Source organism: Apteryx rowi, unplaced genomic scaffold, assembly GCF_003343035.1.
Source record: "Apteryx rowi isolate R43461 unplaced genomic scaffold, aptRow1 scaffold_512, whole genome shotgun sequence".
NCBI lineage: Eukaryota > Metazoa > Chordata > Aves > Apterygiformes > Apterygidae > Apteryx > Apteryx rowi.
Genome location: NW_020450775.1, coordinates 354,735 through 368,730, shown reverse-complemented (window position 1 = coordinate 368,730; position 13,996 = coordinate 354,735). Strand labels below are relative to the sequence as shown.

General features: G+C 36.0%; 1 protein-coding gene across 3 annotated transcripts in view; it reads left to right on the top strand.

The window, feature by feature from the left end:
* Window positions 1-13,996, top strand: part of ME1 (malic enzyme 1) — a 202,661-nt gene that overhangs the window by 56,593 nt on the left and 132,072 nt on the right. For all 3 annotated transcript variants that reach the window (XM_026080234.1, XM_026080236.1, XM_026080235.1), the window contains exon 3: window positions 3,712-3,861. In XM_026080234.1, the coding sequence (XP_025936019.1) occupies window positions 3,712-3,861 (150 nt within the window). The remainder of the gene's footprint in view (window positions 1-3,711; window positions 3,862-13,996) is intronic.

Genomic DNA, 13,996 nt, shown 5'->3' with positions numbered 1-13,996 from the left:
AAAAGAAGGAAGCCAATAACAGAAAATAATTCTACTCTTCTAACTTAATTTGGAAAGTCTGCAGTGAATTTTGCAAGTAATTGGATCTTGTTTTCCCCTTATGTTCCTACTTGTCTTTGTTTTTCCTCTGTATTGACACTGAAATATTTGTGCCTGACAGAGACATACCTCTTATTTGGGTTTTTCTTCCTCCAAAGAGTCATGTTGGTAAAAATGTTTTATTGGATATGTAAACATTAAGAGAGGTGCCATCAGATCACTTTTCCTGAGAATGTTGTGTTGTTCTTTTTAAAAATTCTCTGTGTTAAGTAGCATATTTCTATATAGACGCTGCTGATTCAAACTAATGGAGGTAAATGTCTTACACAAGTCAAAAATAATAGTGTGTCTTCTCAGTTTCCTTTATTTGCTCTTGTGACAACTTTTGTTTTTGTTTTAATCTTTCTGTTTTGCCTTGTGAAATGTATGTCAGTGGTAGTAGTGACCAGTAACCCCAAGAAATTATCAGTAAATTTCTTGTAGCCATATCAATTTTCTTTGGGGTTTTAGATGATATTTAGTTTATATGCTTTTATTGTTACTGTAATCAGTTCCCTTTATAATAGCAGACTAGCATTAAACATTCTTAGGTGAACTAAACACAAGGCAGAAAAGTGACATACTGCAATTTGAATGCTTGGCAATCCCCACTGTCTCACTTGCCAGTTCTTGGTTTTCCTSTTCTGAAACTTTTCCTTGAAATCTTCTTTCAAGACTCCTTGTCTGAGGACAGAGAATAATTTTCTCCCTTTTTTTAGCACAAGTGATTGTTCTCAGTGTTTTATTGCTTGTTTTCACTATGTTTTCAATTAAATGAGGGCTTCAGTAAAAGATTCTGTGAACTACTACATTTGAAATACGTCTTTTTTAAAACACAATGCTGAAAACTACTTCATGATTTTAGTTCTGTAGATCGCTTGGATGTTGCTAAAGGATGCACAGTTGTTGTCTAGTGCATTATAACCAGCTCGGTGTTGAGGAAGAAGCTTTTTTGGTTTTCCTCTTAAGAAAATTTTTGAGAAAGCTGATTCTCCTAGCCAAGTTTTAAATCAGATAATATGCCCCCCAGAAAAGATATTTTATATCTGTCACTGAAAATTAACCTTCTGATCAAAATTAAATTTCTCAAGAAATGTTTTTCACCTTTTAATAACATTTCTTATGCTGATTTGGATATGGTCAAGTGCATAGTATTTGAAAACATGATTACAGCTTTATGCTGTTATTATCTTTGCAATTGGTTTAGCATATCTTGAGTATAGAAGTGGCATTGTAAATATAAGTAAGAAAATAAAAGCCTAACTTTGTGCTACAAGATAGTAAAAACAAAACAGAGAGTTTTAGCAAGTAGTTTTTGGAGTTGGAGCCTTGAAGAAGCTTTTTGTTAAACTTTTAATTCCTGCTGTAAAAGATTGCTTTACAGCATTTAAAAASCAGGATTGGTCTGAGTAGTAAGACAGGGTGATGAAAAAGTATTTTAAAGTTTTTAATAGCAGCATCTCATTTTAAATTAAAAGTGCTAAAATTAAAAAAACTGGAAACATAGTCATCTGGCTTGCATAAATGCCTGCAGTCTCTAAGACAGAGCAGACCAAAATAGGTGTGATATTCTCTAACAGTCATTTTCAGGATCCTCTGGAAAAAAAATGTATGTCTTCAAATGTATTCACAATTATATGGGAATTAGCTTGTACTTCAAGGTAAATGTTGGGATAATTTTCTCAGTCAAAAGGTTTCAATAAGGAAAACACTCCAAGAACAAAAGAACATTGAAAGACATGCTATATTGTGATAAAATACTGAGGAAGTTAAAGAGTAGTAGGGAAATATAATAACATGAAAGAAGAATTTAAAAAATATATTTGTAATTGAGAGCTAAAAGTATAGGATATAGTTTAACCTTGGAGAACATACAAGTGTTATGTACGTGATGGGAGGTGATTCAGGATGTCTCATGAGGATGCTATTTAGAGTGCTTGCTCAGCCCTGGTTTCAAAATCTTTCTCTGTTTAGGGTCTAAGTTACCCCTGGTAACACAAGGGGAGGGACAGTCTTCTGCCTCTCCCTTCGGATTCCCCGCTTCAGTCACCAGTGGCCAAACTGGCTGTGCTAGCCTTTCTTGCAGTGCTTGTTAAATGTTTGTATAGCTGGTTAGCAAAGAATAGGCAAATCGTTAGGATATACAAAGCTAAGCTTTCACGAAACTAATTCAGATTTGCTAAACTTTTCTTTGTTTGATAGTTACCTTGCTATATTTTTGTCTTGATAAAATATTAATTAGGATTTTAAAATATTAATTAGCATTTTACCTGAGGGCTAGTTTAACAATAATTTAAAAACATCTTGGCCTTCAGTTCTAACAGTGAAACCTTAATGTGGTGTTAAAGTAACTTTCTGATTTCCATTACTTTCATCTTCTTTCAAAGGATATAAGGTGGGGGAAATTGTGCAAACGATTAGTTATTTCAAAAGTATCAAAAAGATATATAGCTTATATATGGATGTATATAGTCTTTCTCATGTGAATCTTTCTCACTTTCACTTTGTGTGTGAGGGGAAAGATCTACTAGTATCATTGCATGGGATGCATCAGTGTGCTGAAGGAAAATTCACATGAATAATATTTAAAAACACAAACCTCCTGGTTTGGGGGATGAATGTGTCCTGTAAATTTCCTGAATGCTTGTGTAATAAAATGGTGAACATTGAAAACTTTTTGAATGTATGTAATAGGCAATCCATTGAAAATTGTAATACTGACCTTACTAGGTGAGATTTAGGTTTATCAAATTCCAAAATACTAAATGCTCAAGAGACGACGGTGACCGGATTTCTAGCTGGTATAAACTGGTATAGCTTGAAGTCATTAGATTTGTAGACTTGTATTGTTTGAGGATGTCACCTTCAGCATTGAAATTACTCTTTGGCATCCTGGTTGGGATTTTGGAGCAGTGGAGCATTTATTCAACATTGGAGTGATGATATGCAAAAGTAGATCAAACTAAGCAAGAACTTTCTCCACTCTCATTTTTCTGATTTTTTTTGCATTCTTTTTATTTTTAAAAATAAACATAAAACTTCTTCAAATGCTATCCAGTATTGTTTTCTGTTAAGAGATAAAGTATTGCAGATTCCATTAAAAGCACAGACTTCAGAGTCAAAAGGCATATGTGTGTGTCTTGTATTTGTAATCTTAGTCCTAAAGTAGTGTTCGTCTGGGTTTGGGAGAAATTTCTATTGAGGCAAGAGTAGAAAAAGCTAACATTTCTAGTTTGGATTTTTTGGGCAAGAGAGTACATTTGTTTAATTTTAATTTAATAACTATGCCATTTCAAATGGAACAATTGATATGTATGGCTTAGGTTCTGACAGACCAAATATCATTCCATTGCAGCATAGCGTTTTATACCTGAGAGAGATCAGSTGCCTGAGCGTGTAGAGCATGTCAGCTTTGTGATGGTTTCAACTTCTGTCTGTCTCAGCCAGTTTGTTATCCTTTATGTCTGAAACATTTGTGCTCTTAAGATGTGGAGGAATTTAAATACTCTAGACAAGAAAGAGGCTGTTCTTGAACAAACATAGCTTTAATTAATTATCTAAACATCTTTTTATTTTCAAATTGACTTTATATGTTCACTTGATGCCTGTCTAATTATATTTAATTCTTTACAGATATATTCTACTAATGAGTCTTCAGGATCGAAATGAAAAGCTTTTCTATAAAGTGCTGACTTCTGACATTGAAAGGTTCATGCCTATTGTATATACTCCCACTGTGGGACTGGCTTGCCAACAATATGGTTTAGCGTTTCGGAGGCCAAGGTATGTAAATAAAAGTAATTGTATCTTTTTTTCCTCTTGGCAGATTTCTGCAGGGGGTTTTCTAACATAGTTGAATGTAAGCCAAAACTGTAATAATTGAGATAATTGAAACTACACTTTCAGCCTACATTAACCAGTAATTTGTGTTGCATTAAGAAGGTAAATGGTTGTTTTAGTTATACTAAGACATGGATAAATTTATAATCTCATTAACTGAATTTGATGTTCTTGGAATCCTAGCTGCATGTTGCAGGACCACAGAAGGATGGATCCTTAATGTAAATTTGTCTTAACAACCTGAAGAGTATTGACTTTTACCTGTATACATTTTTATTTTAGAGGTATTATATATATGTGTATATATATACACATGCACACGCACACACACATATAGCACATACATGAACATAATATTCTGTGGCTATTGTATAGCAAAATCACATAACAATTGCAACATTAAGCTAAGGATGTTACATATACATTATATATGTATGTACAGACATCTTAAAAATAAGCAATCATAGGAGCACTTGTCTCACTGCTTAATAATCTGTTATTTCATAGGTTACTGAAGTGTTTTTATTCTATATACAGTATTTGTATTTATAGAGCGATGAGGAAGTGGTATGAAAGAGGAGTACATGTAACTTCTGTCTGCTGCTTCTTCAACATCAACCCACAGAGTCTGAGATTTATAGTGGTTGCTATTTGAGAATCTTGTGTATACCAGTGAAAGCACTCAGACTTTGGGGATGGGGATTGGCAGTCTGTATAGTGAAGAGAATATTTTTGCTTCAGTCAGAAACAGTTTTTGAGGTTTGGAGATGGTGAAGGATGCTGCRTTTTCACTCCAAAAGCAGAGTAGAACAATACTTGGGAGTATTCTGTACTGTTTTCTGGCAAAGGAAGAGATAAATGAGCTGTATGCACATARCTCTGTTAACAGGAATAGTTTTTTTACATTCAAGGCATGGATCAAAAATAAGAAGCCTGCAAGGTTGAAAGGAACAAATGACTGCTCACAATTTCTTCAGCAGGAAGCATCTGGGGGAGAAGACTTATGGCTTCAAGGATTTGTTGTTGTTAATGTAAAAATCATTTTGGCCTTGTGACCAGGATGAGTCAAGACCTTCTGGCCTGGTACAGAAAACAAGAATTCCCACTCCTATATGCATAAAAAAGTTCAAAAAGACCTCAAGAGTGCATACTTAAATCTGTTTAACAATCAGTGGCTTTTAGATGCCTCCCCTAGCAAGAGAAGTGATTTCTTTTTTCCCATCAGTATTATCACCATGGTGATTTTATGGGTCTCCAAGGCAGTGCTAGATGTGTCTGTAAATTAAGTCTTTGATTTCTTTCTGCAGTTAAGCTGATCTCATTGCCCTTTGCTTTAGTATCCATTGCTATATAGGTTATTGCATGAGAAGCACCTCTGTCCATGTTGGATCATGGAGACAAATATTGTATTTTTCAATTTCTACACAAACCTTTTGACAGTTTATGCAGGAAAAAAAAAAAAGTTAGGCAACAATTCAGCTGAGTATCAGTCTGCAAACTGGTGCGACACAGATTACAGCATCAATGGAAACAGCCCACCAGCCCCTTCAGAGATATCCAAACTCTGGAACTCCATTCTTCAGTCTGATAATAAGCACATTTAAGGCACAGAAAAAGAACTGATTTTGGGGGGAACAGGACAGGAATGTATTTCAACTTTTTTGTTGTTTTTTTTTTTTCCTTTTGGTAGAATTTTTGACTGCAGAGTACTTAGAAAGATCGCCTATATCTTACTCCTTTTGATATTAATACTAAAATCCTACTTCAGATCACTCTATCACTAATAAATTTATGGTTCTATCTAGTTTAGTTGAAACAAGTTATACTAAAGACATATAGTTAACAAAAATATACTAGGATAAAAGCACTTTGAGTTCTCCGCTATGCGACTAGGCTGCTCTCTAGCCTGTCTTGCAATGAGAATTGACTAAGATCGTAATGCTCTGTGGATTTGTCTGCATAGCTTATGTATGTCACAACAAGTTTATTTCTTATTTTCCCTTTAATTTCAAGTGTGACATAAAAAACTTTCAAAGTCATTTTCAAAGGCCATGCACAGTAGGAATAATACATGTATTGTGTAGTCTTTGGAACAGCAAGCTCAGCAAATGACTGCAATATAAACCTAACAGTTTATATTACATACAATATTATATGTAAGATTTTACTAAGGTTCTATGTTCCGGTGGATTTTCTTCTGTTCTACTTAAAAAAACTTATTAGGCTGGCACATGGATAATGAACTTCCATTCTGATGGTATAGTTACTCTAAACACTGATAGTGGTGATACAAGGAAAGAGAAGGATACAAGTGTTCTATGAGAGTCCTGACACTTGTATGTTGTTAAAAGTGTGACTATATTTACCAATATTAGAATGCAGTCTCATTTTTTCCTCCAAAAAAGTGTTCATTTCCATAGTGAAAATAAGTAAATTAAAGGCAAATTGTCTCACTTACCTTTTAACTTAAAAATACGTAACTTTACAAGACATTCCATTATTTGGTATTTGACACAGTATTTTTTTCATTGCAGTGGAGTTACTAATGAATGAATGATGTTTTAAACAATATTAAATAATGTTTTAACTGATGTATCTTTGATATTCAGTTACTGTATTCTCAGATTTACTGAAATCAGCTTTGGCTATATTCAGGTGTCTGTTGCTTCCCTGGCTACATGTGTGCTTTACGTACATGACTGACTTGGGATATATGTGAGATATTTATAAAAATCTATTTTAGTTCTAGTCCTGCTGGATTTTCTTGCTGTTTTCAAATAAATATTTTAATGACCTATGTAAGTAAAGATGTCTGAAAATCATCTACAATCTTCTTCTGCCCAATAAGGATCTCATAAACATGTTTTTTTCTTAAACCAAAAAATCATCTGCCAAGTTGGATGTTTATTACTCTCCTGAAAATTCTCTACTATTACTTGCAAGTTGTCTCACTACCTGCTGTCTCTTATCTTCCCTAACCACTTAGGTGACTGCAGTATTCATTAGATGTCTCAAAAAAAAAAAGACTCTAAAGAGTATTACCTTTGATAGATTCATTACTACTTAAAAAATACCTATACTTTGTGAACTTCCAGTGTGTTCTGTGAGCAACAAAGRTCTGGGTTCTCTTATAAAAACCTTTTATAAATTATTCCAAAAGCAACTATGCWAAGTCATCAACTTCAGATGGTTTAAAATTATATTCAAGAATCTGACTAATTTAGTGTTAGGCATTATATACTGGTGTCCCTCATGAACAGCACCCTTTGTGGGCTGAGCTAGTGCTACTTTGCAGAAACAAAGTCTCAGTTTGAGAACTAGAACAGGTATATTCAACTCTTTTGCCTAAGGAATGATGAGTTTGTTTTTTTTTTTGGAATATTTATGCAAAGTTATAAAAATAATACAAAAAGATGTCCTCCCTATTCTGGAATATCTGTATGGCAGGGTCTTTTACAGACCAAGTGGCCATATATAGCATGAGAAGCTATTTTAAGGGGGTAGAAGTAGAATTATAATTTAGGTTGGAAGGGACCTCCAGACATCGTCTAGTCCAACTCTCTGCTCAAAAGGTCTAATCAGAGCAGGTTGCTCATGGCTGTGTCCAGTTGAGTCTTGAACACCTTCAAGGATGGAGAGTTCACAAGCTCTCTGGGCAACCTATTCCAGTATTTAACCACCCTCATGAGGGGGAGGGGGAAAAAAGACTTCTTAATGTCTGTTTGGAATTTCCCATGTCCTAACCTGTATCCATTACCTCTCATCCTATCACTGTGCACCTCCCAGAAGAGTCTCGTTCCATCTCCTCYGTATCCTCTGATCAGGTACTTGTAGCCAGCAGTCAGGTCCCCCGAGCCTTCTCCAGGTGAGCAAAGGCAGCTCCCTCAGCCTCTCCTCACCAGCCCTGAGCAGCGTGGTGGCCCTCTGTGGGGCTTGCTCCCGTAGGGCCACATCCTTCTCTCTGGGGAGAGCCCAAAGCTGGCAGTGGTACTCCAGACATGGTCTTACAAGTGTTGAACAGAGGGGAAGGATTACTTCCCTGGACCTGCTGGCTGCACTCTTTCTAACGCAGTCAAGGATGCTGTTGGCCTCCTTTGCCACATTACATGCAGACTGCATGCTTTCAGGAAAGCCTTTGAGTAAGAGAAAAGTGAATGAAGTTAGTGTATGACATGCTTAAAGCACTTCAAAGTGATGACTTAAATCTAGCAGGGTCTTTTCTTGCAGCTCTTTTTTGCGTACTTTTTCTTTCATTTCACTCAAAAGAGAAAAATCCGGTGAGATAGTACATATACATTTCACATTATTTTTAAGCATAAAGAAAAGACAGAAGAAAAATAAACATTTCGGTTCGCACGGAGAAGGAGTAAAAGATGCTAATTTTAATCCAGTGTATACATTCTCATAGTCTCTTTAGTTGTTATAATTCAGTAAAAATGTGCAATCTTATTTCTAAGCAAAAGCTCATGTGTAAGAATTGTGTATGTTTTATGCAGATGTATATCTAAATAATATCTCTACTGGCAAATGAATGCTTTTCTTTCTCAAAATATCTTTCAGTTTGATGCTTTTTTTATTACTGTCCCTTCCAACAGCTCAGAAAATGTTTGATATTTCACAGTCAGAGATACCTTAGAAACAGACTTGCCTCTATAGGTAAATAAATTACAAATTACCAATTGCTGCACATCATATTTCATATTTATAACACTGAAAGTGGCAGGAAAGTGTTTTATTATCCAAATTAAATCCTGAAGGTATTTTTTTATATTCAATTAGATTTCTGTAAATTGTGAAATGAGTTTGAAGCCTTTGGTTCACAAGTAATGTCTTCAGGCAAGGAATTAATGAAAATTAATTTAAAGTAAAAAAAAAATAGGTGTCTAATTGGATCATTAAATGAGGTCATCTTCTATCCTTTACATGTTTTTAGAAGACTATATAGGCCTACATGATGTACTTATAATTACAGAAGGACGCTGTGTCTAAGACTAAATGTTTTTTGTCCTGGAGCAATATTTTGCAATTATAGAATGAACATTCTTGGCTGCTTAGCCAACTGTGTGATTAAGCAACATTTCTCAGGTCAGCCAGCTGCAAAATAATTGACTCACTGGTTTGACGCTYATTTGGATAATTGACATTAGTTTGTTAAATTAACACTGTCAACTCAAGCTGCATCATGCTCATTGTGAATATTCATCTTAAAATCCATCAGTTTAATAAATGAGGATTTTATAATCTAGTAATAAATAATACAGATCTGRTAACAGGTCTGTACAATATGTATCTACAGACCACATAATTATAGAAACATAATTTAGAAGACCAGTCTCTCTGGTCTTCCTCACAACTAATTGAGGAGGAGGATGTAGGAAAGAAGCTGCTCCAAGGATAGATTAGAGGAGGAATTTGAATCCATGTAAGGAGTCCCCACACTCTATTATGATTGTGTGTATGCGTATCCAGTGATTTACAAAAGGTGGAGACAAAAGTTTCAAAGACTTGTGCTGGAAATGTAATAGAGTCATGGTTTTATTGCAGTGATCACTCTGTCGTGAAGAAGATTACCACAGAATCTCTATTAGGTAACTTTTTGATGAAGAGTTTCAAAACAAAAAATTATTAAAGTAAAAAATTATTTAGTTGCACAAAAGCAGGTATGTACATATGACAACTTTTGCTGACTTGCCAAGAAACAATCTATTTCTATAAATGGATTTTTTAAATATAACTCTTCTTTCAGTTTCTTTATTCATCCAAAAAATATAAATATGGGAAAGTTTGATGGAAATTTCCTCTAAGAATCCAAAATCAACTTTTTGCATAGTGTATGGAACACCCAGGAGTTTAAGGTTCTTGTGTAAACTCAGCATTCAGAGAAAGGAGGAAAAATTGCCAAGTATTGCTATGCTGAAGGCTTTGGATGTTGTTGAAATGTTAGGTGACTATTTACATACTCCCATTCCTTGAAGGAAAAGCCATTTCAAACAGCATATCAAAAAGCAAGCCCTGCTAACTATTGCCACCACACAGGCATCTCAAAGTGCCTCTGAAATAACTTACTGATGCAGTCACATGCTGTCAAGCTGACCAGGAACCTTTTTAAAAGTTTCTGAATTGAAATTGAGGCTTCATCTTGAAGAGCTGGATGTAGTATCTTAAATGTCAGCCTTAGCTTTAAAAGATTTTTTTTTAACATATAGAACCACATCTTCGCTAACTTCAAAGTGCTTGTTCTCTAAAGTGTTCTCACAGAAGTTTCCATCTGTAATAATAATTCTTTCGTCTTTTTTCATATTTTCATTCCTCACAAATGGCTCTTGAAATAGCAAAGCTAGAGGTCTCCTATTTTCTCTGAGTCTAAGCCAGATTACATTTTTGAATTGGCTTTTTATAAGTATTTTAAACATTTAATTGCTTTAGCTCTTTTAATATTTTTGAAGAACACATAGAATATTATTGATGGTCTTTAGCCCCAACTTTTCAGATGCCATAGCAAAATGTCTAAAGTCAACTTAGCATGTAAAATACCCAGTTTGTAAGTGCTGATTTTGTACCAGGTTGCCACCTTAGGGAAATGCATGTCTGACTCAGCACATACCAATTTGAAAACAGATTCTTTACTTGTATTTTGAAGGGAATGGTGGGCATTTACATTTACTAATGGTTCAGATGAACTATGCTGAATACAAGCACTGCAAGTGTGAGTTGTTTTTTGTCGATATAGTAATGTTTACCACACATATTGAGGCTGTCAGCTGCAAGATGGTATAACTCTTTTTTATAAGGAAACTAAGTTAGAGAAGAGAGAAATATTTGTTTCTGTGGCAGAACTTAGAAGAATTTAGAACTTGGAGGCAAAAGTTGCAGTCTGTCAGCAAAAGGTTGATTCCTGCAGTGCATTTAATAATTTTTAGTGTGCTTTTTATGAGGCTYTCGCTGTAGACGGCAATTTTCCTTTTCTTAGTTCCACTGGATGACTTTGACATCCAAGTCTCTTCAGAAACCAGATTTGGCTTCTAGGAGGGCAAAAACTTGTCAAGCATTCCTGGATCACAAAAGCCAAGAAAGTTCAATTCCTGGTATTTCTTTGTGAATGAATGTTTTACGCAGAGATATGTGGTGTTTTCCTGATTGAGACCAAAAGGTCTGGATTTATTTGACCTAATTTCTTCACCAGTATGACTGTCCTCTGCAGGTATTTCAGAACATCTAGATGTTATTTTCCAAGGAGAACAGATTCTTTTAGAGCTAATATTAATCTGATTGTTACCTGATTGGATAGTTAATAGTATTTTCTCTGAAAACTTAATGCAGGATTTTCTTTTGGAAGTGAAATAAAAAATCTGTGAGTTTTTTTCCTGATCTTTTGTAATGGCTGGATCTTTATGGCAGTTTCTGAAACTGAAACTGCGATAAAGACATAAAATAAAGCAGAATTCCTGTTTGAAAATATCATTGGAGTTCCAGTCTTCAACAGGCTGTGGTATAGATTGTATGTATTAATGTGGCTCAGGTGGCAAGTTGTTCTGTGGTGTTATGACAGAGAATTAACACTGCTGTAGCATTTCTTCCAATTTTACACAGTTTTTTCTTATTAACTTCAGATGCCAGTGATGATATTATCTGCCTCCCCCCACAAAGCACTTTTGAAATAGATTTTTGGTATGTCAAATTTTTACTTTTCTCTTTTATGAAGATGACAACTGTTGACACTCTCCAGGCAACTTTTCATCTTGTTTTTTGTATAACCTTTTCATTAAATTGAAGTACCATGACATTTAATCACACCCTGTAATTCTGCTCTTTGGCATGATTCTGCTCTGCTTTGTTACCTTCTGTAGTGGGAACATCTGCAGAAGACCTGGTGAGGAGTCAGTGACTGGCAGAGTACATGGTAGCAGCTCCAGCATGTGAAACTACACACTGACCAAATTCCCGTCAGGGCCAGGCATGCATATTTCATTTTGTCAGCAACGTCTAGCTGCTTCCCGGGCAGTAGCTGCTCAAGGTTAGCACAGCTGAGGTAAGGAAATAGTTCTGGTAGATTTAAGGGGCCCTTACAAACAACGAGTGGAGCCCTGTCCTTGTGTCCAGCCTGTGCGTCCGACCCATACCTCCAGCAGCTTCCCATCGGCGAACCCTCCTCGCGGTTCCCGGGACTCCCTGTGCAGTCTGTAGTGTAAGTCCTTTATTAAATCTACCCTGTTTAACCCCTTATGAACCTTGAGTGTCTCTCTCCACTGGTATCCAACCCTCTCTTGTCCGCCTTGTGGTCGCACCTTCATCAAGCTAAAACGTAGCATACTGTTGCTTCCTCAGCTCAAAAGTAAGGCTAGTAGGTTCTCATAGCATAATATTTTTGCCCTGCTCTGAAAAGCTGGAAAAAGAGAATTGGCAAGTTGTGAGAATATTAAATTCCTCTGTTCTCCTAGACTGTCTTCTAGAAACATACCATGCTGGATTGTGCCCAAGGTGTATTTAGCTCAGTCTGTCAGCAGCCAGTAATGCTGCAGAGGAAGGTGTGAGAGTCTTGCATAGATGATGTCAGCTGGCCTCATTTTGGTCTTGCAGTGCTATGTAAATGTTAAGCCAATTTCTAAGTCCAAGAAACAGATGTATGAAAAAAGTTAAATCTTGATTTTGAAAACATTAAGATATTCTTTAGGTTCTGTTTATGTAGTTATCCAGTCTCTCTTGAACTGTGTTAAATTCATGGCTTTTGGTGACATTTTGGCAGTAGTTAGTTTCACCATTTGGTCATAGCGTGAATTTTTCTCTTTTTATTAAACTTGCACCTTAACATAAAATCAGGAATGATTAAACTATGCAAAGCAGAGAATATATAGTCCTGATATGGCATTATGAAATACAATGTCCTCGATGTGGAGTTTTTTTGTATGCACTTCAGTGCTTTCCTGTAAGTATTATTTACAGCAATACTGGAGGGAAGGTATGCTTTGAGCTATTCTTGCATTTAGTCTAGCCTGAGTTGGAACATTATCTTTGTGTTAGCTTCTTCGTACCCTCAGTAGCTGTATGGATGATTTTCCGTGTGCAGGTAATCTTCTAGGGTCTTTTTTTCATGGTCGTAAAAGAAGCTTTGTCCTAAAACACATCAGAAGTCTGGAATTTCTGGCTTCCAGACCTAAGCTCATACCTCTTTACAGTGCGTTACTCTGTTTTTTCTGGAGGGAGTACATCTGGGCTGTGAGCAGGAGGAAATGAGGCCATCCTTACTCCAAACATGACTCTCTCAAAATGTTTGGCAGCAGCCAGTGTTTGGTCATTTTCTTTCGTCTCTGAGCCTAGTCTTACGAGGAAGACTGTTAGCAAGCCTCAGGGCTCTTCTACAAAGCCATCCTTGGTGGTTTTGGTGCAGGAGCTGTCATTAGAGCTTATTGAAGACTGTCACAAGAGCCCATAAAACTCAGCTGGGCCCTGGAAGTTATGCTGCCTTTACGTTTTTACCACTACTGTAGTGCCAAAACTAAAGTACTGGCCCTGCCTGCCTGTCTTTTTCCTTGTCTACTTGTTCATACCATCCTGGATATTTTGATGTTCAGGGGATCCCTGCCCTCCTTTGGTTTGCGCTGTTGATTTTTACACTTTTTCACCATCTCATGTACAGGATAGGAGCTGAGGGAAAGTTCTCTGTCCTCCACAAATAAGGAGGATTCAAATTTATCTTTTCAAAAGGAATATGTGCTCTGAGCCAATGAGAACTGCACTGCTATGGGTTTTGGCATATGATGATTATCTTCCCCACTAAGCATCGTACTAAAAGAGTACTCTGAAACAATGCACTTTCTAACTGATGCTTTTTACTGCATAGAAAGGACAGCTTGCGTGATGTTTATTAATGCAGTGCTCATTAGACTTTTCTCATCTGATTTGGTAAAACAGTCATCTTGTGGATCTACGTGCAGAAAACTGGACAGAAAGTACATGATCCCAAGTAAAACGTCTTTACTCTGACTAATCTTTTCTGTCTAGGGCCAATACCACATAAAAAGGTAGACTGTATCCTTTTCAACAAATAAATTATAAAAATATCAATGCATTTTTAAAATAG